A 21,737-nucleotide genomic window follows, 5' to 3' on the forward strand; every position below is an offset into this window, starting at 1 on the left:
GCTAGAGTTCTTTAAAGTTGTACTATTTCAAAAGTGAAAACTGTAATTTTTCAAAGGGACAAAAATAGGATCTTTTACCTTTCTGAGATGGATTGTTAAAGCCTGAAAAAAGGTATATTTCCAAAAGCAGAAAGCAATTTCTGGGAAGGGGTGTTTACAATAGAAATTACAGTTTTACAAACAGAAAAGCTGACTGCAGAGTAATAAAGTGAGGCTATCATGAGACTAAAGTAAGAAGATCTTTAGCATTTGAGAGAAGAAAGGGCTTTTAAACACTGTTCTGACTTTTTGTTTGCATATTGTTGATGTTGCTATTAATAGTCTTTCATTGTCCATGACTAATGAGGTTCTCTTGGACAACAGAGCTCTTTATTAAAGTTTCAGCATTTAAACATTTCCTAAAGCACCCACAAGGCCCCCAGCAAAACCAAAGGAAACAGGATATTGCATTCCTGGCATTTCTAAGATTGGAAAGATAGAGGGAAGGGAGAGATTCTTTGACTCCTATAGAGAAGAGTAGAAGTCTTACTGCTGTATTAGCATACTTTATGTGGGGCATCTTCTAAGCTAATTTGTGGAAAGTTTGGGTGATGAGTCTTGATCTTTCTAAATGTGCACTGAGGAATTGTAGTATAATTGTGTGTTCTCTGTCTGTCATTGTGGCCTCCATCATGCATCCTACTTGAAGAATTTCACATTGTGTTATCAGCTCACTATGTGTTAGATCATTTGCTTTTATTACAGGAATTACCAATTAAAGAAATGAAAACAAACAGAAGAAACACCACCCTGCATTTACTGTAACTAGCTTTTCCCCTGGATGAGCAGTCCACAGCACTGCTGAAAATCTCTCAGAAAATGAGAAGAAAAATCCCTTACTATGAGTCAACCACCTCTTCCTTAATTCATGAGGATTTGGAGCACCAAAACAGAGCTATAAAAATAGTGCAAACATAGCACAATGCTAGCACAAAAATAGAGTGCTTTCCTATGGGAAAAGGGAAAAAAAACCCAGGAAATAATATAGGGAAATGCAAGCCTAGGACAAACACTCCAGGCAATGAAGTAAGTAATCCTTCTCCTGTCAAAGAGCTTTCCTTCTTCACCTCCAGACGGAAACGCCTAAGGGCAACCCTTGTAAAAGGAGGAAACAAGGTACTGAAGTGGGAAGGATTAGGAAGGAAGTTTTATTTTAGAGAAATGGGTCTGGCTGACTATAGAAGGTCTAGAAAACTAGCCTTTAATTCCATGCTTCCCAAACTACTGTTTGTGCCTGTGATTCAAAGAGGGTTGTGAAAGATCAGCGGAAAAAAAATCACAAAAATTTTCATTTAAGCTTTCTAGTGAGTATATTCTAAAAGTGACCATTTTCTAAAAAGAAAAATGCAATAAAATCTGATTATTCTGACTTAACACTCTGAGAAGTTCTGGACTGGAAGATGAGAGACAGCTGTAATGTCTGCCTGCAGGTGTTAACATATATTGCCACTGTCTGAGGTGAGAGTCTCCAAGCATGTAGCTCTTCCATGGCTAGAGTTCAATTGTTCAAGAGTGACCTGTATAACTCTAGCTGTGCTTGTATAATTTACTCAAGCACGTGTGCCTGGCATTGTTCATAAGGCAGCACACACATGAGTCCCTGCTAGGAAATGGGAGTCTGAGACTTGAGAGTTACTCTGCCATTTCATTTCTAATGCACTGTATAGCATTTTCAGAGCTTTTAGAGGTTCAGGCTTTCTTTAAATCAGCTCTAAGGTAATGTTTTTGGGAGCAGGTCACTGACCTAGAGGGCAGAAGATACCACCTGTTCATATGGCTTCTTACCACAGACCACTGAGCTTCATCATGGGACTGCTGTACTGACCCCTGCAACCCCAGCGCTCTTTGATCACAGGTTGAGTAATACAGCTACTAAAAAGTGAGGGTGAATCACGGTCAAATTTTTCTCCCAGTGGAAAAAGGTTAAATCCTCTCTTGGCTGGGAGTTCACTTCAAACTGAGACCTATGTATTAGCCTTCTGGAGAAGAGGGGCCATTTGGTATAGGGAGTAATATCTTTCTGTCTTCCAAATTCCAGTATTAAGCTCAAGAGCAGAGGAGGAAACAGGGAGCAGATGAAGACTCTATAGTACACAAAGCTCTTCAAATCCCTCAGGTTTCCTGTGGATGGGGTGGTTTCTCCTTTCTCCTCTTCCTGCAATTCCTGCCACCAAAGGGAGAGAGTCTCCCCCAGCCCCCACTTTCTGGTCTTCTTTAGGAAAGGCAGAGAAAGAGTCTCTTGTTCCCCATGACCCCAGCTGTATAATAAATTTGGGAGGAAACTGATCACAGGTGGGTTTAAAGGTGGAGTAGCAGAGCAGATGAGGAAGAACATAATGCAGCCATACTGATAGAGATGAAAGATCTGTCTAGCACCATAGCATGTTTTCAACAGTGACCAATGGTAGATATCCTGGGAATTGTACAGTTGTTGTGATATTTCCCAGAATATACACCCAGCATTAACCAACCAGAATATCAAGGTGGCCCAGAGTAAGAGATGGCACATCCAAAATTAGTATCACCTGACAGATTTTTCTTCCATGAATTTGACCAATCAGCAGTAGAACTCATGCAGACTTTTGGCACATGCAGCATTTGTCATGGGACCCCATAGCCCAGCTGAATTGTCTGTGAAGAAGTAATTCTCACTGTGTCTCATTCAAATCTTGAACGTTCCACTGGACATTTTCTAGTTCTTACACTGAATACACATTGAGCAGTTCTGCAGTCCAGTTATTTTACAGACTTGAGCCATACTTCTATCAGCCATGTGTTTCAGCAACCCTCTGGAAGGAATTCTAATATATTTAATTGTTGCTTGCGCAGTGGAGAATGGCACACCAGTTCTCCTGTGCCAAATGATTGTTCAGTCTTGCCACCAGTGCTGCCTCTTCTTCTCTTCTTCATATATTTTTTATGTAAAGAGCAATTAGCAGTTTATGACTTGTGTATGAATATTGTTTCTGATAAAGATTTTACCATTGGCCTGGGTTTCATACTTAACATAAAAAAAAGAGCTGTATCTTTTCTACTGGGAAGAAAATCAGAAATAGTACTTAGAAAAACAATAATCCCAAATATTTTTCACTGCTATCAGTAATTATGTTTGTACAAGAAAATAAAGTGGGCCAGGAACTGTGATCTGGGTTTGAGGCTACATGGCACAGCACAGCTCACTATTATCAGATGAAACCACTGGGACAGGATGGCAGTACCCATATTCCCTTTTGTGAAAGGTCTTTGGCCCAGGTGATTGCCCAGACCTTTCTCAGCTGCTGTCTGGGAGAGTACTAACTTACACACACTAAAATCACAGCTAATCTGTACTAACAACACAAAAATATGGACAATACTTACACAGTGCTGAAGCACATGCCCTGCCTCAACTAACTAGTCAACATCTTACCTAAAAATGGAACTTTCACTGGTAGGGTCAGCATGCAGACAGAACTGCTTTTCCTTCTTGTTAGCAGTTCTGTCAGTGTAATGACCATCTGTCTTCAGCTGTCCTGGCCCAGGTGTTGTCCCTGTAACAGTAACAGACCTCTCAGCATCGTGAAAATAATGGAGATTTTTTCAACAGGGAAGACTGAGTTTTGTTACTAAGTACAACCTTTGGTTTACATCTCTGCAGCTTTCCAGGAGGGAGTTCTGTAAATTGTGTAATTCTTACAAACACTCCAGATGTTATGTACCCAGAACTGTTCCTTTGTCAGCACAGACAGGGGTGATAGTATGGAAGTCTCTGCTTTGCAGGCTTGGAGGCAGTGGGAAACTTTCAACCCTGGGAAGCAGCAGAGGCAGAAAACTGTGCTGATCATCCTAGAAATTGTGTTGCTCATGCAGCTGCTCTCTCTGTGCTTGTGTTCATCACCTTCTGCCCCAAACAGAGGGCTCTTGGATTGCAATGCCAAGCAGTGGTGGTGGTGGTAATTAATGGATGGATTCTCCTTTCTCTGTAGTCATGTAAGAGGCAGAATCTAATTAAACTTTATAGTCAGATAAGACTAGTAAAAGGAAGCAGGTTAAGCATATCAGTCAGATAGATTGTGCCAAGCCATGATGTGCAGCTTTCCCAGTCTCCAAAGCATGGCACTGACAAGCTTAATACCATACTAACCTGAAATATTCAGTATCTCTCCAGTACACAACACGGACCCAGTATTTGAAGGAAAAGACCAATTAATCCTCTTGAGGTACATCTTCATTAGTAAATGAAATAGGCTGTCTTTAGTTCTGAACTATCACTGAACACTCCTTGTGCACACTACCAAACTCACTTTTTTGCCAAAACAGGCTTACTGCATGCTCACTTTTGTAGTATAATAATTGGCATGGGCGAACTGTGTTAGGGCTATTTTAATGCTACTACTGCATATAGGCAGGCACATTCTCTGCCACTATTTTACTAGCAGTGACATAATTGACATAATGACATAATGACATCTTTCAGCAGATTATACATTTCACTGTTTTCTGACAAGGTCATATTCAAAAGAGAAGAGCTGATCTCACTTCTGCTGCAATAGTAAATTCTGGTTTAATGCTGTTATTTTGGATTGACAGTCATAAAAAAAAGGAAATGGGATTAAAGAAATAAGGAAGGGGATGAGATTGAAAAACCATAAAAGATGGGCTTTTCCAATCAGTTTAAGTGCAGATACAGTGGTAGCTGGAATTCTGTGCCAAAGTGAGGACATGGCAGAGCAGCATTGTGCTGTGTCTGAGGTGGCCCTAGTGAGGGCTGTAACGCAGTTTATATAACCATGGGATTCTCTGTAACAGCAGCTCAACAAAGTTTGCACAAAGATATTCTGATATACCTGCCTCGGCACAATCTTCCTGCCTGTCTTCTGTGCTGGGACATCTGGGATGCATAACAACATCTTTCAAGGCAGCTTCCACTGTCCTGTAAATCTGGGGCTCTTAGGGCCCCTTTGCTCCATCCTGAGCTTTATGTATGTTATCAAGGCCTGGAGCAGGGAATGAAGCAAAGGCATGCATTTTGAATTATAGCTTATTTTATTTATACATTTATTTGTCTTTTTCTATTAGCATAGTTCAATTTTCATAGGAACAAAAGAAATCCATTAATCTGTTTAATGGGAAAGAAATTTGTTTCTTTTGGCTTCTGGGCATCTGTTCAAAGCTGGCCCCACTGAGTGCCTGGAGTCTGTGATTATCTAGGTGATGATGCTGCACTTCCAGCTGGTTCATCTATCTGTACAAGGCTCAGACATTTGTAGGCTGTAAGGTTTCCACCCTCACATTTCAGCATATGTTCAGTCACTTGATGGCTGATTATAGCTGAGCAAATAGTTTATAATGAATAACTTACTCAACTCATTAAACTTGATTTCTTCTTGTGGCATATCCTCCCGAAGCCTGGGGTTTCTTTGAATGTGTCTCTGAATCAGGATGATTTAACCAGTTCCTATTAACAGTGTGGGCAGATTCAGAACAGTGCTTTGGATGAATTCACTATTCAAAGACTGTTGATTAGTTAATTGCTCCAATCAATTATGCACTATTGTCTCTGCTCCCTGCCTGTTTAGATGCTTGTGTAAGTCTTCCTTATTAACTTAAGAGAGTCATTCTGGAATCAGTGCCACTGAAGCTTCATCTTCAAGGTACCCTACTTCAGCACAAACACAGCTGTTTGCCTGTTCTTTTGGTTGTTCTTTATAGTCAAGCCTTTGTCAGCCCAGGGAAATGTATAAAGGCATCTTCATGCCTTGTTGTTTTGGACTCAGTTATTAAGGCTATCATGGTAGTTAGTTAGAATATCGCAGTACTTAATATCAAACTACTCTATAAACATTTTCAGAAGGAAAGAAGTGTAATAAGAAGACAAAATTTCCACAGAACTTCAGTAATCCAGTCTAATCTTAATAAAGCAGGAGTATTTAACAGCTTCATCTGCTGAGTACATTAACTCAAGCAGCAGGAAGAAAATCCTCAAATTTCTTCCTGAGAGGCAAGGGTTCTTCAGATTAATAAATTTTTTTGAGAACAATAGGCATTGTGCCAACAATATTACAAATTGGAATCCAGCGATGATTAAATTATGAAGTTGGTCCAGGAGATTTGTGGAAGACAAACAAATTGAATCAATGAGAAGCTGCATCTGCTCTGGTAAGAGGACTGCTATGTGTGGGAGCCAGAACAATGACTTGGGTCCTGCCAGCAAATGCAGAAGAGCTGAAGTGCTTCTACCAGCTAATTATTTTTTCACATGAATAATCAGTCAGAAATGTAGTGACAAGCCAAGAATTGTGTACAAATATGTTGATTTTATGGGAAATTATTATATCTGTAATTTTTAGATACGCTTTTCTAAAGTTCCTTACAATATTTTATGAAATCACAGTATTGTGCCCAATAGAATGTAAGAGTAAAGCAATTGATCCCAGTAGCATTTTACTAAAGTGATAAAGAATTAACTGTACTCTTTAGAATTTTTTTTGTAATATAATGAATAATATTGTGTGGTGAAAGGAATTCATTCAAACAAAAGAGAAGCATTGATATGAATTAGCCATAGGTGTTAACTGTAACAGACCTGCTACCAGAATGGTTTAAAAGCAGTAGCTGAGAATGATAGGATTGGAAGAAAGTGACTCTGCTTTGAATGATGGCTGTTTATAGTATTTAACTAAAGTTCTTGAGTAAAGCTGGCTATGCTGGACAGGCCTATGTCTTTTACTATGGTCAAGCCTGAAGTGATGGCCATTTAAAGGCATTTTTATTCTGGACCTGTCCTACTGAGATTTGGGTTTGTAATGCAAACTGAAATCCTAGCATGGGCTTTTTTGGCACTGATCTGACGAGGAAAATAAAAAAGCAAAAAGGCTCACACAGATTTTTTTAATAGAGTTTACAGTTAGGTGGTTTTCTCTATTGTACTAAATTTCCATTAGCACCTGTACTCAGGTAGAATATAACTCTTTTCCAGTCCCTTTTTATAGTATACAAAGAAGCTGATAGACTGCATGAAGTTATGTTTAAAGCTGTCAGCAAATCATTCTGAGTCCCCAAATTTATCACTTTCCTGCCTGTGTCCTGGGAGAGTTGCAGCAGGGAGATGACTCAGCTGTTGTTTCATTTTTAGGTTTCTGACAAGTGAGGTGTTTGCCAGTTATGGAGTTGTTCACTGGTTGATTTTCTTGGCCACTGTCCCCCGTGTACTGATGTGAGACACCATGTCTTGGCAATTTCTTTTGGGATTGCTGGACAAGCTCCAGTCAAGTGTAGGGTGCTGAACATGATGCATGTTCCTCCCTGCTCAGGCTCCCTGAGGCTGCATCTCTCAGAGAGAATGGGGATGACCTTTAAAAATATGAGGGAATCAAAAAATTTTCTAGACGTAATAAATAAATATTTCTTGTTGAGACTGGAAGTAGGACTTTGTTGATCTTCCTTCTTCCTTCATTTGGTTGAAGGTTTAGTGAGCATCATGGCAAGTTTCTGCCATTCTATCACACAGTGTTTCAGGTTTGGCACAGTCACATGGCAGAAGGTGCAAGTGAACTCACAAACTTACAAAATCCAATGTCCTTTTCAGTGCCATCACCTTAATTTTTTATAACTTTATTTCAGAAAATAGACTTCTCACACCAGACAGCATCTTGCAACCTTTCTCTTCAGAGCAAAGTTAATTTGAAGTACTTGAGAAAAGCATTAGGGTTGTTTAACTTTGTGCAGTGACCTTGACTTCAGTTAAATATGTCCCAAAGACACTTGGTTCAGCATTAAGCTCTGCAAACCCCACCAGCTGGGACTTCATTGAATACAACCCGCAAGTTGTGTTAAAAATGGAAGTTAAAAATTCCTGTGGAGTTGCTCCATGCTTGTTTTCTTCATTTTTGCAGTGTGGTTGTCACCCCACAGCTCATTTATTCCTCAAAAGCAATGAGGCAAAAGCACGTGGGTGCTGATGCCAAATCTTCCTTACAGATCCTTGCTTGTCTGCAGGTGAGCAGCTGATAGAAAATCTTCTCAAACAGACAGCGTAGGCAAAGTGATCATTTAACTAAACCAATGAGGTCCCTCATCATCCCAGGAGCATGAAATATGAGAAGAACTGAAGGAGATTTTGTGATTCTTACACTTTTTTTTAATGGTTTTTTGTTTTAATCACACATTTTAATCTGAGCTTGAAAAAACCCCCTCACTAATGCAAAGGAGTAGGCATAGGCTTTTCTTCAGGCTCTCTTTGGAAGGGTTGTAAGGAGTTAAGCTGGTTTTTTTAAGCTCACTTCTTTTGCTCTGTAATTGCTTATTAAAACTTTATTTTTCAGCTAGTGATCTTTGCATCAGTGGTGTTGCATGTGCAGCATTAACAAGAATTAATAAAGAAAACTTCTGGTTTTAAAAGGGAAAAGTTGCAAGATTCAGATAATTTAGACATCTCATGCTTTTTTTTTTTTTTTTTTGTAGAAATGATTAGTAACTTTTCTTCTATGGTATATCCAACAAATTCAAAACTTCTGCTTATAAAAGTGCTCTGATTGGATGTGTATTCAAATCTCGTGCGTTTGCATCAACATCAAAAATTATTTTTTCCAATCATGGATATAGGAGTTGCACCCCACAAAGCAATGAAAGAAGGAGGAGTGAAATTACTGCTCTGTAACAGAACAAGACAAAGCAAAGAAAATTCCCTCATTAATCTTCCAGTGAATGCTCTGTTTGAATATAAAATCATTTTTCCTTACACTAGATTGTAGAAGTTGCTACTGGCTATAAATATGGGGGTGGTTTTTTTTGTATATTCATTCTTAATTTCACTTTCTCTACTCAGTAGTTTTACTCATTCAAACTCTTTGGATCAAGAATAAGCATGGCTTAGACCAGAAAACAAATGGCATGTCAGGGTAAAAGTAAGAGCCTCCCAACAAGAGCAGGATGAGCACAGTCCTGGCTGCCCTTAAAGTGGTCTCAAATAGGGCTTTTGTGGTGCTGCCATGATTGAGGATCCTCATCCTATTTGCTGTGTCTCCAAACCGGGCTGAAATGGCAGTGAAGAAAGATTGCTCATGGAAAACAAGTTTTTTGGTGGCTGAGACCTATATTTGCTCATCGAAATCCATCATCCTCTGTCTTCAGATAAGCTGGGCTCTGTCCCAAGCAAACCAGGATTTAACCATTAAGCAGATGTACAAAATAATATTAAAGTGGGGATGCCAAGAGAGAGGGTACCTTTGCACAGCAGTACATACTGAAATTGCATTTGCTCACACTAGTGAGGCCAGCTGGGTCTGACAGACTCATTCTTCTCACCTGCAGGTTCTAACAGGCTGCATTTTAATAAGCTTACCCAAGTTGTGTGTTCAACCTTTATTTTTTAATGAAAGAGAGTATTATGAAATCATCACTAGGCCAAGATCTGAATAAGTCTTGGATATCTACCTGTTTTGTCCCTCACAACATAACCCTGAAATCTTTGTTATCAGGTCAGATAAGAGCCAGTACATATCCTAACTCAAGTCTGTTATAGAATTCACAAAAAGTGCCCATCTGGGAAGAGCAGAACAGAAACCCTTTCCATCTTGTCTTTCACTTTCTGTTCCTAACATAATGTTTATTTTTTCCTAAAGAAATAACAAACAGAAGAAAACCCCACCAAACACAAAACTCATTAAAAAATCCTTTGAATGCCAGCAAAATAAAAATCAACAAAATATTAAATTTTTTGGGGGGTTGCTATGGGTGCCACTATAAGTGAGCTGCCAGGAAAAGTTGTTTGTGTGTGGTGCAGCCTTCATGGTGATGACTTTGTCTCAGTTAATTGTTTATTTAAGAGGAAAACATCTTTCGCTTTTGGTACTGTAGGCAAGTTGTCTATAAAAGCTACTAAAGAATACCACATACAAATGTCCCAAAAAGGAGATAAAAACACTTATTTTCTTCTGCTGTTGAAAGTGTTCCTGACCCTGGAACATCTTTCTCTAAGGCCAATGAAATTAGAAAAATGTAGATGTTGTACAAAAAGAGGATCAGACCCATAAACTGTCCGTGTCTGCTCCTATTAGGACATTGATTAATGGAATTCAGTGAAGGACTGGCTGTTGCCCATGTGAAGTATTTAAGTATTTGTTTATACTTTTTTTTTAAAATCCTGACCGTCTGAAAGATGGAGGAGCACTAGAAAATGCACTGCCAGCCCTGGACCAAACCCATCCAGATAATTAACATCAAAGCTTGGTATTTGCATCATGCTCCATGACTTCAGGGCTTCTTAAACAAGCCAGTGCTCCAATTATAGAAGCAGCAAGTAAGGGTTTGTTTACAAGCCTAACTACTCATTTAATTAACTTATTTAGATCAATTTAGGTTGCCAGTCTGTGCCACTGCTGTTGTAAGGCTCAGTCTTCTGAATTGGTTACATGTCAGTCATGTTGAATGATAGCATTAGCAGAGTGAAAGCTGTGCCCAGATGGACTCTGGGGGCTTTGAAAATGAAACAAAGCTCTTTCCAAAGGCAGAGGCAGCAGGAAAGTTGATCCTTTTTCCTCATGGCTTGGCTCCAGTTTTTCTCCAGGAGGCCTGAATGGATCCAGCAAGCCAGTCTGGGTCTTTCCAGAGATCACTAGATGGGGACTGCAGGCAAAAAGAGGAAATATTCTGGCCTGTAGATTCCCAAACCCAGGCCAATGACCACTGACAAAGACATGCCCAAGTCCTGGTGTAGCACCTGTGTTGCTGACTCCATCTGTCAGGGAAAATGACAGCTTTAAATGGATAGCTGTTGTAAGCCTTTTCTCATATTGCTACAGTGCTGGAAACATTAGAGGCTATGAAATCAGCCATCACCTTGCATTGTGTTTATTTGCACAGAGATGTAATGCCTAAATTAATGAACAGATCACTTAAAACAGCAAGCAGAATGGAAGGAAAGGATGGCATTAAGTTTCAACACGACTTACATGAAACTGGCAAGAAATTGTTTTGCAGTTCTTCATTTAATGGAGAGTTAAGGATTTGGAATAAAATACATAGAGTTTAATGGCATTTTTTCCCCTATAATACAAGCTGGGGAGAAGTGAGATTGTGGCATGGGTGACGTTGTATTAAATAGTTTGGCAGTTACTGGTTACAACTGAGACATTTATGACACCATCTCTGACATGTGAAATGTTTTCCTTCAGGTGAAACACACTTGTGTTCTTCACACTTGTGAAGAAAACTGCTTAGAAAGGAATTATCATATTTGTTTTATGGTTCTGCAATGTTAATGTAAATAATCTAATTTATGATGGAAAAAAAATGTATGAGAGATTACTATATAGCTATTCTAAAACCATTTTGGTTATTCCAGATTTAATTGTGGGTGCATTTGGAGCTGGAAAAGCAGTTGTTTACAGGTATGTGGTAAATACAATGGATTTGATATTACATGGCTTTGGTGGGAGATATTAAAATTTTAAAATGTCATATTCCTATTTCCCTGGTGCAGTGTGTAAAAGGTGGTCATTAGAGATGATAAAATAAACATCTTTTGAGAAACAAATGTTTTTTTCCCATGCATAAAACCTGTAATTTTCAATGAAAATTTCCATGCTTAGGCTTAGCTCATACAGCTTCTAGAATGTTTGACTCTTTAGTTAATTTTAAATAAGAAATTTAAAAGGCATGGGGTTGAAAATTAATTTCTTTCCTGGGGAATTGGTGCTACTAAGAAATTTTCAAGTGACCAATCTTCAGAGATTGTGTATGTTAAGACATGAACAATTTATTGAAAATAAAGATTGCTACTTTTAGCCTCAGTTTAAAAAAAATGCACAAGATCCCACTTTCCAAAACAAAAAGTTATTGCTGATGATGGAGTTTCACTAAATGCACTTTTTGATTAGATATAAAATTTAAAGCTACCAAATACATAAACTTTTGCATAAAATCTGCTAATGCTCTCTTAGTCCACCCATGCTGACAGCTCATTTCATTTAAGTATTCACCATCCATTGCTACAACATGTGGTCGTATTTCTGATTCCTGTCTGGCTTCTTGTTGTCTGTATTCCCAACGGCACCTGACTGAGAAAAGGCATGTTCTGCTTCCCAACTGAATGTTTGTGACAGCAAAAGAATTTTGTAAAACAGGAGTGTTGGCTCATCTCAGCTAACGCTGTAGGTGCAGTGAGAATCCTGATTTTCCTTCTGTGCTGTGACAGAATCATACAAATAGTTTGCAGTGCCATGAGCGACTGCACAGGAGAAAGCATTGAAGAATTAGATCCACTGTGTATTTTCAATAATAAAATTGTTCTATGTAATTTAATAAAGGCAATAGCAGGAGGCCATTTCCTGGCCAGAATGTATCAAATCTGCAACTTGTCATACTGTTGAAATAGAATTTTATTACTGAAATTTTCTAGGCAAAGAAAGATTTTCCCTGTTGCACAAAAGTGAAGAGAGTAATTTTATTTTTTAACGTCTTGCTAAAGTAATGTAAAGAAGTAATCATAAAATCTCAGATGTGGATTTAAATATCAGGAAAGTTAGAAAACTGTGATTATATAAGTTACTGTAAATCGTATTGCTATTTTAAAAAATCAGAATCTGGACACATCTTATTATTTGTCTTCTAAACTCCTTGCAGTTATAGATTACCTTATCACTTAATAACAGCTTCAGAGGGATGGTTTCTGTCACCAGAACTGTATATTCATGTACTCAGCACAATTTACTGGTGATTATTCCTGATTTACAAAGTCAGTTGTCTCCAAGAAATGTCAGACAGAGTTTACTTCATTATTGGCCCAAGATAGTCTACACCAACTTCTACTTTAACCAAATCATGTTTATTTTTTAAAGAGTCTTGAAACAGACATAATAAGTTGGAATATATCATTATTAACGGAGACAGTACAGAATAAATCTGCAAAATGGCCCAAGGACTGCTGTAAAACCCAAAAAGGCAAACTGTCCCTTTGAGAAAACTCAGTGTGATGAAATGTGTCTGATGTGCCTCAGTCCTGGGACACATCTATTGCTTAACCATAGGGTACTGTATCTGTGATGTGTTAACATGAGATTTTTTTTTTTTTTGTGAATCTCAGTAGGATTCTGATGGGGGAAAAAAAAAGTTCTTTTGGCTATGAGCAGCATTATAAAACTGTGTTCTCCCAGGTAACCCTACATCTCTGGCTTCTTTGCAGCCAACTCAGTTCAGTGTTTTCTCTGCTGCAACTCAGGTACTAATGTGCTCCTTCTGAATGTGGTGAACCTTATTTCTGTCTCCCAGAGCCAGACCTGTTGTGACAGTGAATGCTCATCTTATTCTGAACCCCATGATTGTGAATCCAGACAATAAAACCTGTCAGCTCCCTGACTCTCAGCTTTTGGTGGCCTGGTAAGTCCATGATTACTCAAAAAATATCCTCATCCTCTTTCTCAGATAACTTCCTGTTCCTTAATTTTCTCTCAACTCTTTGTTGAACACGTTGAACGTTCAAAACACTGAAACATGCTCTGAGCACAACAAAACCTCCCTACATAGAAATCTTTTTGGTATTTTCCAGTCCTTAGCAGATTGTTTAACTAATTGTGGTAGGTAAAAGTTGAGTCCTTTGATACACTGAGTCTCCTTCTGCATAGGATGATGCTCAGCTCCTGGCCAAGCTGCAAAGTCATATGCAGTGTTTAGATTAATGAAACATGAAACAGCTAAAATGGACAAAACTCAGAAACAGTCATCTGTTTGTTGACAAAATGCAACAGTGGAAGTGATGCAGAGCTGGTGGGCCCACCATTTTCTCTTGGAGAAACACAGATCTTAGTCTTTTGTGGAATAGAGAAGGTATCTGGCCGGCCATCCTGAGAGAAGTTCACAGGATGTTGTTTCTGGCTGTCTTTGGTCAGAGGAAAGTTTTTTTTAGCACATCACACAGGACAATGTTTCAACCATCCTTAAAAGAGAAACCCTTAACCACAGTAGCATTTAACTTTGAAAAGAGAAAAAAAACAAAACAACCCAACATAAAAAAAACTTGGAGCTAATTAAAACAACTTAAGATCAGTTACAAAATGCTTGCAGGACATTTGGAGGCCAGCTAATAGCACATAACACCACATAAAGGCACATTTACTGCACTAGAAAAAAGTCACTTTGAAAGGACCCCATGAACAGTTGACAGAAGAGGCTATTACAAATACATAAGATACTGTTTAAAGTGGAAATCATAACAAATGAGGAAGCTAAAATCAAAACAGAGCATAAACACGTGCAAGTTGAATATAAAATGGTAGTAAGTCTTGCCAGAGAGTCTGTGAGGAACAGATTTCTAAGATGTAAAAACATTAGAAGCAGGAAGCCTGCCAGGACGTGGGCTGGACAAAAACAATATTAAGGTGTAAAGGAGGACTCCAGAAGATGACATGAATGCAGAAATTTTACACTGCTTTTAAACCAAAGATGGTCAGAGGATTTCCTCACATTGGAGACATTCTTTACAGGAGATGAGTCCTAAAAATCTTCTCAAATGTAAGCTTCAGCAAGAGAATCTTGAAGAATGTTAAAAATTCATTGATAAATATGAACTGTAAAACATAATCATGAGAACCATGGAGGCTCTTAAAGGAACTAAATTCTGATACACTTAAGCCAATAAATATGTGGGCTTCCAAAGCATATGGGATGGGGTTGTCAAGAGATTTTCACTCTTGCGCTGTTCTTTTACACTTTTTGGGACTTCTCATATTTCTTATCATGTTCCTCATTTCTACATCCAGTGTAGAAAATTGCCCATCTACAGAGCAATGTGGAAGGCACTTGGTGGAACTATGCAAACCCAGAACTTTACAAAGCTTTGGCCTTTCTGGAATTTTTTTTGATTCAATTATCTTTTGTTTCAACAGTTGATGAAAAAAGAAATTTAAATACAAACACTTGGCTGAAGCATGTTCATTAACCCAAATTATGTTGTTCCACAACTCCAGATTTTAAGACTTTTAAAAAATGCTTAATGTCGTAATAGAAAAGATTTTGGAACTGTTACGGTTAACAACAGGCATTGAAAGAAAAAAAGATGGGGTTTTTTGCACAAGAGGAAGAACATATTTTTTAAAAAATATTCTTGCTCTGAGATATTGTTTATAAAAGGAAGGAAGAAATGTATACTCCTTTAACACATTTTTTATGTTTTTTATTTCTCTGCTACAATAAGCCAGAAGAAGTTTGGTTCATATCTGCAAAAGCTTTAATAGCAGTATAATTTAATTTCTGTCTGCTTTATTCTAAAATAATGTTCCCTAAAGATTTAGTTCATGTTATGAAATGACTGAAGAACAGCTGCTGTTTTCCACACTGTGATTTTTTTTTTTCCTTAGTTGATATAAGCTTTTATTGTACATATGAAAACAATTAGTAGGGAAACTCCAACAGGCAAAGAATTCCTCAGTCCCATGGGACAGATTTCTGTATCTCTTAGCCAGCTGTGCAACTTGTATAAAGCTCTACTGACTGACACTGCAAAATTAGAATGAAAGGAAACCTCCTACCAGAAAAGCTTCAGGAAGTGTGTGTGCATGAATAATGTGGATTATTGTACGTTTCCAAGTATTAGGAAAATATTATTTCTGCCATGATATAAATTGCAAAGCTGAAGCAGCAGAGGAAACATGCACAAAAAGTCATTTTTATGCACAGCTTAAGGAGAATTGTCCTGAACTTCTAGAAGCATATAATTCATTCTCTGCTGTGTGTAAAATGTGGCTGTTTCTGAGTTCTCGATTCTAGCAAATCTGTAACAAATTCTGCGACTTTGAAGGTATTAAGGAATATGGAAAAAAGAGTTTATTTTTCCCCTGTGTGAAAAATGCAAGTTAATATCTGAAAAAAGAGGTAAATAAATTAAATGTTTTCATTTTTCAAAACCTCTTTCCATATTGTGTGATTTATTATGTTCAAGATTGGGCTCTAGCTGTCGGGAGGTCTAATTTATCTATCATTGGTATTTTTATTACCATTTGAGGTCTCATTATCCACTAGATACCTCATGTATTTGTTCTTAGATTGCATCTACAAAAGCTTTTTACTCACCTCTCACTGATTTAGGGTGAATATTGTTAATTCCATTTTGTAGAGGAGCAATAAGTGAGAGAAATTACCTGACTTAGCAAAAGTTGTGTAGAAGGGTCCAACCATGAGAAAAAGTCAATTTGTAGCATATATTCTAGAATATATTTTGTATATATATATTTATATTTATTTTTTTAATATTTGTAGACTATATTTTTATTTGTAAGTGCTTTTCATGTTTGGATATCTGATTTGAAATGTGGCTTGTAGGCTATCCACCTTCTGTAAACCCAGTAAAACCAGAGGCAGAGAGCTTAAAATTTCTGATCTTCAAGTTCCTACTATCAAAAAATACTTGGAAAAAAAAAATGTAGTTCCTTTATCTCCAAATTTCTTACTATTAAAGCAGTAATAAAATATTTATGATTCTGTGTCAGCTAGATTCAGTAAATGAGACATTTTTACATACACTTTAAAAAAAAGCTGAATACAAAATTCCTATCAAAGATATAAACTCCCAAAATAATATTTCAACAGTTCATAGCTGCATAGGTTCGACTACGTTTCTACTTTTGCTCTTTTCTATTGCTGGCATTTTCTTTTTTCATTGACCTAATTTGAAACAGGATGTGATTGGTGCCCCATGGATATGGACCTAGGGGCCATTGTTGAGATCAATTTGTGTGAGATTTCCCAAAGGCTGTTGGCCTGGGTGCCTGACTCCAGGGGTGGGACAGCAAAGCCATATGGCCAAGAGTCTGAAGATGGATACCTCACTCCTCAGGGGTGATCAGAAGGGGAAGGGAGGTGGTGTCACTTGCCACCAACACAGCTGAGGTGCTGTACAGGAGACCTCTTTGCCAGGTTTTAGCTTCAGTAGCCCTAGAGGCATCCAAAGGGCAGTCACTTGTTTTATCCAGCAGCCCTAGTGCTCCTGCAGCCTGGCCATGCAATGTAGCTTAGCCATGAGATGCCCTCAGCATTAAAACTCTGGTTGGTCCCTGGATTAGACTTGGCCATACCAAAATCTAAAAGCAGGGCAAGTGTTAGAGCATCACAATAGAAATGCATTGACTTGGTTTTACATGTTGTACTTCAGAAAGGAAACTGTTTGTTTAAATGTCATTCATCAGCAAACAATAACAGCTTCTCTCTTCTGTGGAGGTTTGTGACCTTGCAGGTTGGGTACCAGCCTCACACAGAACGGAAGCCCAGAACATTAAAGCTTACACTGCCTTTCTGCTAAGGCATTTTCCCTTCTTTCTCTCCATCTGCAAACCTGGGTGCTAAAGAAATTGTTAGCAATGACAAATGACATCTGGTAGGATCTGCTAATGCCTTGTTTTTCACCTCCTGAAGTAAGTTTTTTTTGGTTTTTTTTCAGCTTCTAGAGTAGCCGTACCAAAATAACTTCTTTCTGGTACTAAGTGCAGTCTAGAAAATATTATACATGGGTAACTAACCTTTCACCACTTCTGGTGATATTAGGTAATTTTATTAGGGTTAACTTTTGAAGAGACTGCTCCCATCGGTGCCAAGAGTAGTTTTGAGAGAGCAATGTTTTCAAGTTTCTTGTTCTGGTAAAAATAATTTCTGTCTACCTGAAAAACATAAAATTATTTTAAACAAACTGCTTTGTTGCCTTAAGATTGTCAGGAAAAGCTTATGTGTTCAGTTTTAGGGCTTTCCCTCTATTTGTAACTACATTCAAATTCTGTTCAAAGCATAATCTCATAGTGATAGCAGACACAGCAGAATAAATGTGATGTGGGGATCTCTTCAGAGAGATTGGTAGCACGTAAAAACATTTGTATGCTTTAGGATGATGGACTACTTCATATTTTTTCCTTACTACCTGAAGTTTTCTTCCTTTGATTGTTAATTGTGTTGTTAATTTCGTTGATTGCCCCTACAAGCAAGCTCAAAAGCTCAGCTATTTTATTTCTTACTGTGACTAGGAGTCAGATCTCAAATCTCCATAAATTCTTTAGACTATTTTGTGGTCTGTTTTTCCCTCTGCTTTTCTTTTTCATGACGCTAAAACATCCCTCAACATCTCCCCAGCATTTTGTTGTTGAAGTGAGGAGTGAATCTAGATTCATCTAGGTTTGCAATTGAAATCTTTGATGTCTTTAGCACTATTTCTGAACTAAATAATGAAATCACAAATGTGTGGCAGAATTCTGCTAAAACCATAGTCTTTCCTCTTGTGTGGCCAGAGGGTGGGAGGTTATCCACTCCAGATTTTTGCTTTTTTGCTCTGCCATTCCCTTTTTGACGTGCTCTGCCTGGAGTGGAAGGAGTAAATCTTGACTCTTACAGCAATTTTTGAGAACATTACTTCAGTTATCAAATACGTGTTATGAATTATTCTGTTCATTGCAGTAAATAAAGCATACACTGAAATTGCTCTGTTTGACAAGTAAAGTATTCCAAGCTGCATTTTTGAGCACAACCTTTTCCAAACATGATAGGGCAAAATTTCTGTGACTCCTCCAAAGCAAGATAACTGAGTTTAATACAATGGCAGCTCTTGAGTTTACATCTGAGGAAATACCCTCTTACACTCTGACATGTGAGGCCTGTGAAGTCTGATGTCTAAATTGCATTCATGCAATTACACAAGATTTCCTCATTTTTGTTATTTTGTCCTTGTGTATTTGGAAATAATTGCTTCTTCCTCTATTGACTCGTAATTGTAAAATAGTAGGAATATGAAAAATTTGCACTTTCTGCATGGACTGGAATGACTATTTGAAGGCTACGATTTAGCAGAGATTAATGGCATTATGCCATTCCTGTTTCTCAAGAAATAATGAAAGAATTTTCCATTAAGGTCATGAGAATGACACATATGCCAGATGTGGCAGTTTCATTACATCTGCCAGAGGAAGCAAATATGCAATTAGAATGGGATTATGGGTTGGTTTAAAGGTTATGTTAGTGGTTTTTTTATCCACTGCATTGCATTATTATACAGTATAACAGTAGTGAGGACAACATGCTCTAAGATTTTTCTGATTTGATCACAATGAACCAGAAAGAATTTCCGCAGACAGCCTCTTACAAAGGTGGTTTTCTGAACTTCAGCATAAAAATCCAGATTTGGCAATAGTGTCAGAAGGGTCATCTCCATGGACTCTCTCAAGAATTGCTGGAACCAGAGAATCTTCTCCATACCTTTGCCAGGAAATATTCAGAGACTGTCTTCTGTGATTATCAGTGACGCTTAGGAGACTTCCTGACATAATTACGGAATATCATGGCTAGCTAGATACAATCTCAGTTAACATCTTTTTAAGCAAATGAAAAGGAAACATAAAAGATAAGACTTGGGAACTGCTGATTCCCACCTCAGTCCGTTTTCTCCCTTCATTCTAGTAATGAATTACTTCTCCTTTTTTTATATGTAGCTTTACTGTAAGAGTCTGCGCAGATTTTGAAGGTCAAAGTATTTCAGATGACATAGGTAAGAAATGTTTTCTATTCCTGTAATTTACTCTAGTCCTGCTCCATTTCCTACACTTGGAAAGACAATAGGAGTGAGATCCTCCTAAGGCCAGAAAATGCAGTTTTAAATAAAGTTTTTTTATATATAGAGAGATATAGATATATATGTATATGTGTGTGAATGTAAACCTTTTATTACTCACTTAAAGGATTTTTGTTTCAGTTTAAGTCATTTTCTAAATAAAACCAAGAATGTACCTTGTTGGAGAATGTTCTGTTTTGGAAAAATAATAAATTAAAGAGACAGAAGTCCTGTACACATATGATCTGTCAATGAAATAAGAGAGCTTAAATTATACATCCTGCATAATTTGGATCAAAATCTAGTGGGCTTTTAAACAGACAGGCACTTAAAGCATGAAGTAGTTTTTCTTGGAAGACTTGCTTAGGTTAATTAATTGTAATACAGAGTGAATTCCTTACTGGTTTTTTTTTTTCTGTTAAATCTATAACTAATTTATTTATTTGTATCCTGTAGTGCTGAAAGGTGAATTGCAGTTAGATTCATTGAAACAGAAGGGAGCTGTTAAGAGGACCCTCTTCTTTGATTATCATCAGTCACACCACTACTTCTCTATTGTGATAGAAAGACAGAAACAACTCCATTGCCAGGACTTCCTTGTTTATCTCAGAGTAAGTTGTTTAAAATATTTTGGACTTTCATCATTGTTTGAGGAGTACCAGGGATTTAAAGGTAATAAAAAGGAGTCACTGGAAAAGGAAGAGTAATTTCCAAAATTACAGACATGGGATACAAGATAGACTTCATCTGTGCGTTCAGTATGTCCAGAGCATACTGCTACCTTGAAAAAATTCCCTATGTAAATCTTTGGCTCATCTTTTTTCAATAGAAGTAGAAAAGAAGGACTGATTTTGAAGACTATAGAATTTCTCTGTGTAAAAATACATTAATTTCATACTCTTCTGGAAATTCTGATCAAATACTGCATCTTCTGATACAAAAATGCAAGATTACTTTCCATTTTTGGTATCCTTTTTTATTTTTTTTAGTGTTCATTGCAGTAATAAACAAATCCTGTTAAATATCATGCCAATTTAAGTTCAAAAGATTTTAAAGGAGTCTTACCAGAAATATTGGCCTAAAATTCATACAGTTTTTAAAATATTTTAAAGGTATTTTAAAATGTTTTTAGAAAAACTAAAACTATGGAATTGAAGTTGTAAAGGAGAAAGGATCAACACTTCCTCACTTGCAGTGGGGTTACCTCATGCAGTTGAAGTAGATTATTCCAAAACTGATCCAAGAAATGCAGTGGGAGGTGAATTGGAGAAGGTTCAAGCACTATGTAAGGACATATCTAGACAATAAAGGTGATTGAATTTTACCATTGCTAAGCCTTATAAATTCTTGGTTATGGTACAAACCAGCAATATTACCTCCACAAATCCACACATGCCCCACCTCCATTTCAAAAGGAAGGGGGGCAGTAGCTGATAGGAGTTGGTTCTGTGTGTCTCTCTTGAACAGCTTCATTTTAGGCTAATGCTTTGAAAAATTTCTGAGTCTACTCAGCTCAGCCAGCTTCTTCCAGATGTGGGGCTGTGGAGGCAATGTGTTCTGGGCATTCCAATTACTGGTGAGTCACTTTGCTTTCCTAATGACACCACATGCAGCCAGAATTTGGCCAGCATCTGTCAAAGAAGCATGTCTTACCTTCAATAAAGACTACATCTTTACCTTCATAAGTCTGAATCTGTTGTCTTATTGTACCAACTGAAATAATCATAGTAAACCATTCGTTTTATTATGTGATTATTACTCACAGGATGAAACAGAATTTAGAGATAAATTATCTCCCATCAATATAAACTTCAATTATAGTTTGGATGAGTCCAGTTTTGAAGATAGTTTGACTGTGAAGCCAATACTGAACTATTACCAGAAAAACTCACTAGCAGAGCAGGTATGAGTTTTGCATGTCACATTTTCTGTATATAAACATGAAAGCATTTACAAATATTATGTGTGTCATCTTCCTTAAAAGAGAGTATCACAGCATAAATTACATGACAGGTATTTAATTAATACAAAATATAGATTGAATATAAAACTAGAACTACCAAGCCTTTCAAGTATCCCCAAAACTTGCTTGTGCTCATAATTTTGATTGCCTTCTAGAATACGTAAGCCCAGTTAGTGTGGG

The 21,737-nt window shown here is 37.5% G+C and overlaps 1 protein-coding gene across 1 annotated transcript in view; it reads left to right on the forward strand.

Moving 5' to 3' along the window:
• ITGA8 (integrin subunit alpha 8) overlaps window positions 1-21,737 on the forward strand; it is a 110,928-nt gene that overhangs the window by 31,203 nt on the left and 57,988 nt on the right. The window contains exons 14-18 of the mRNA XM_059842568.1: window positions 11,363-11,408; window positions 13,288-13,395; window positions 19,476-19,531; window positions 20,051-20,205; window positions 21,360-21,497. Coding sequence (XP_059698551.1) covers window positions 11,363-11,408; window positions 13,288-13,395; window positions 19,476-19,531; window positions 20,051-20,205; window positions 21,360-21,497 — 503 coding nt within the window. The remainder of the gene's footprint in view (window positions 1-11,362; window positions 11,409-13,287; window positions 13,396-19,475; window positions 19,532-20,050; window positions 20,206-21,359; window positions 21,498-21,737) is intronic.

This window comes from Haemorhous mexicanus, chromosome 1 (genome assembly GCF_027477595.1).
Source record: "Haemorhous mexicanus isolate bHaeMex1 chromosome 1, bHaeMex1.pri, whole genome shotgun sequence".
NCBI classification, from domain to species: Eukaryota; Metazoa; Chordata; class Aves; order Passeriformes; family Fringillidae; genus Haemorhous; species Haemorhous mexicanus.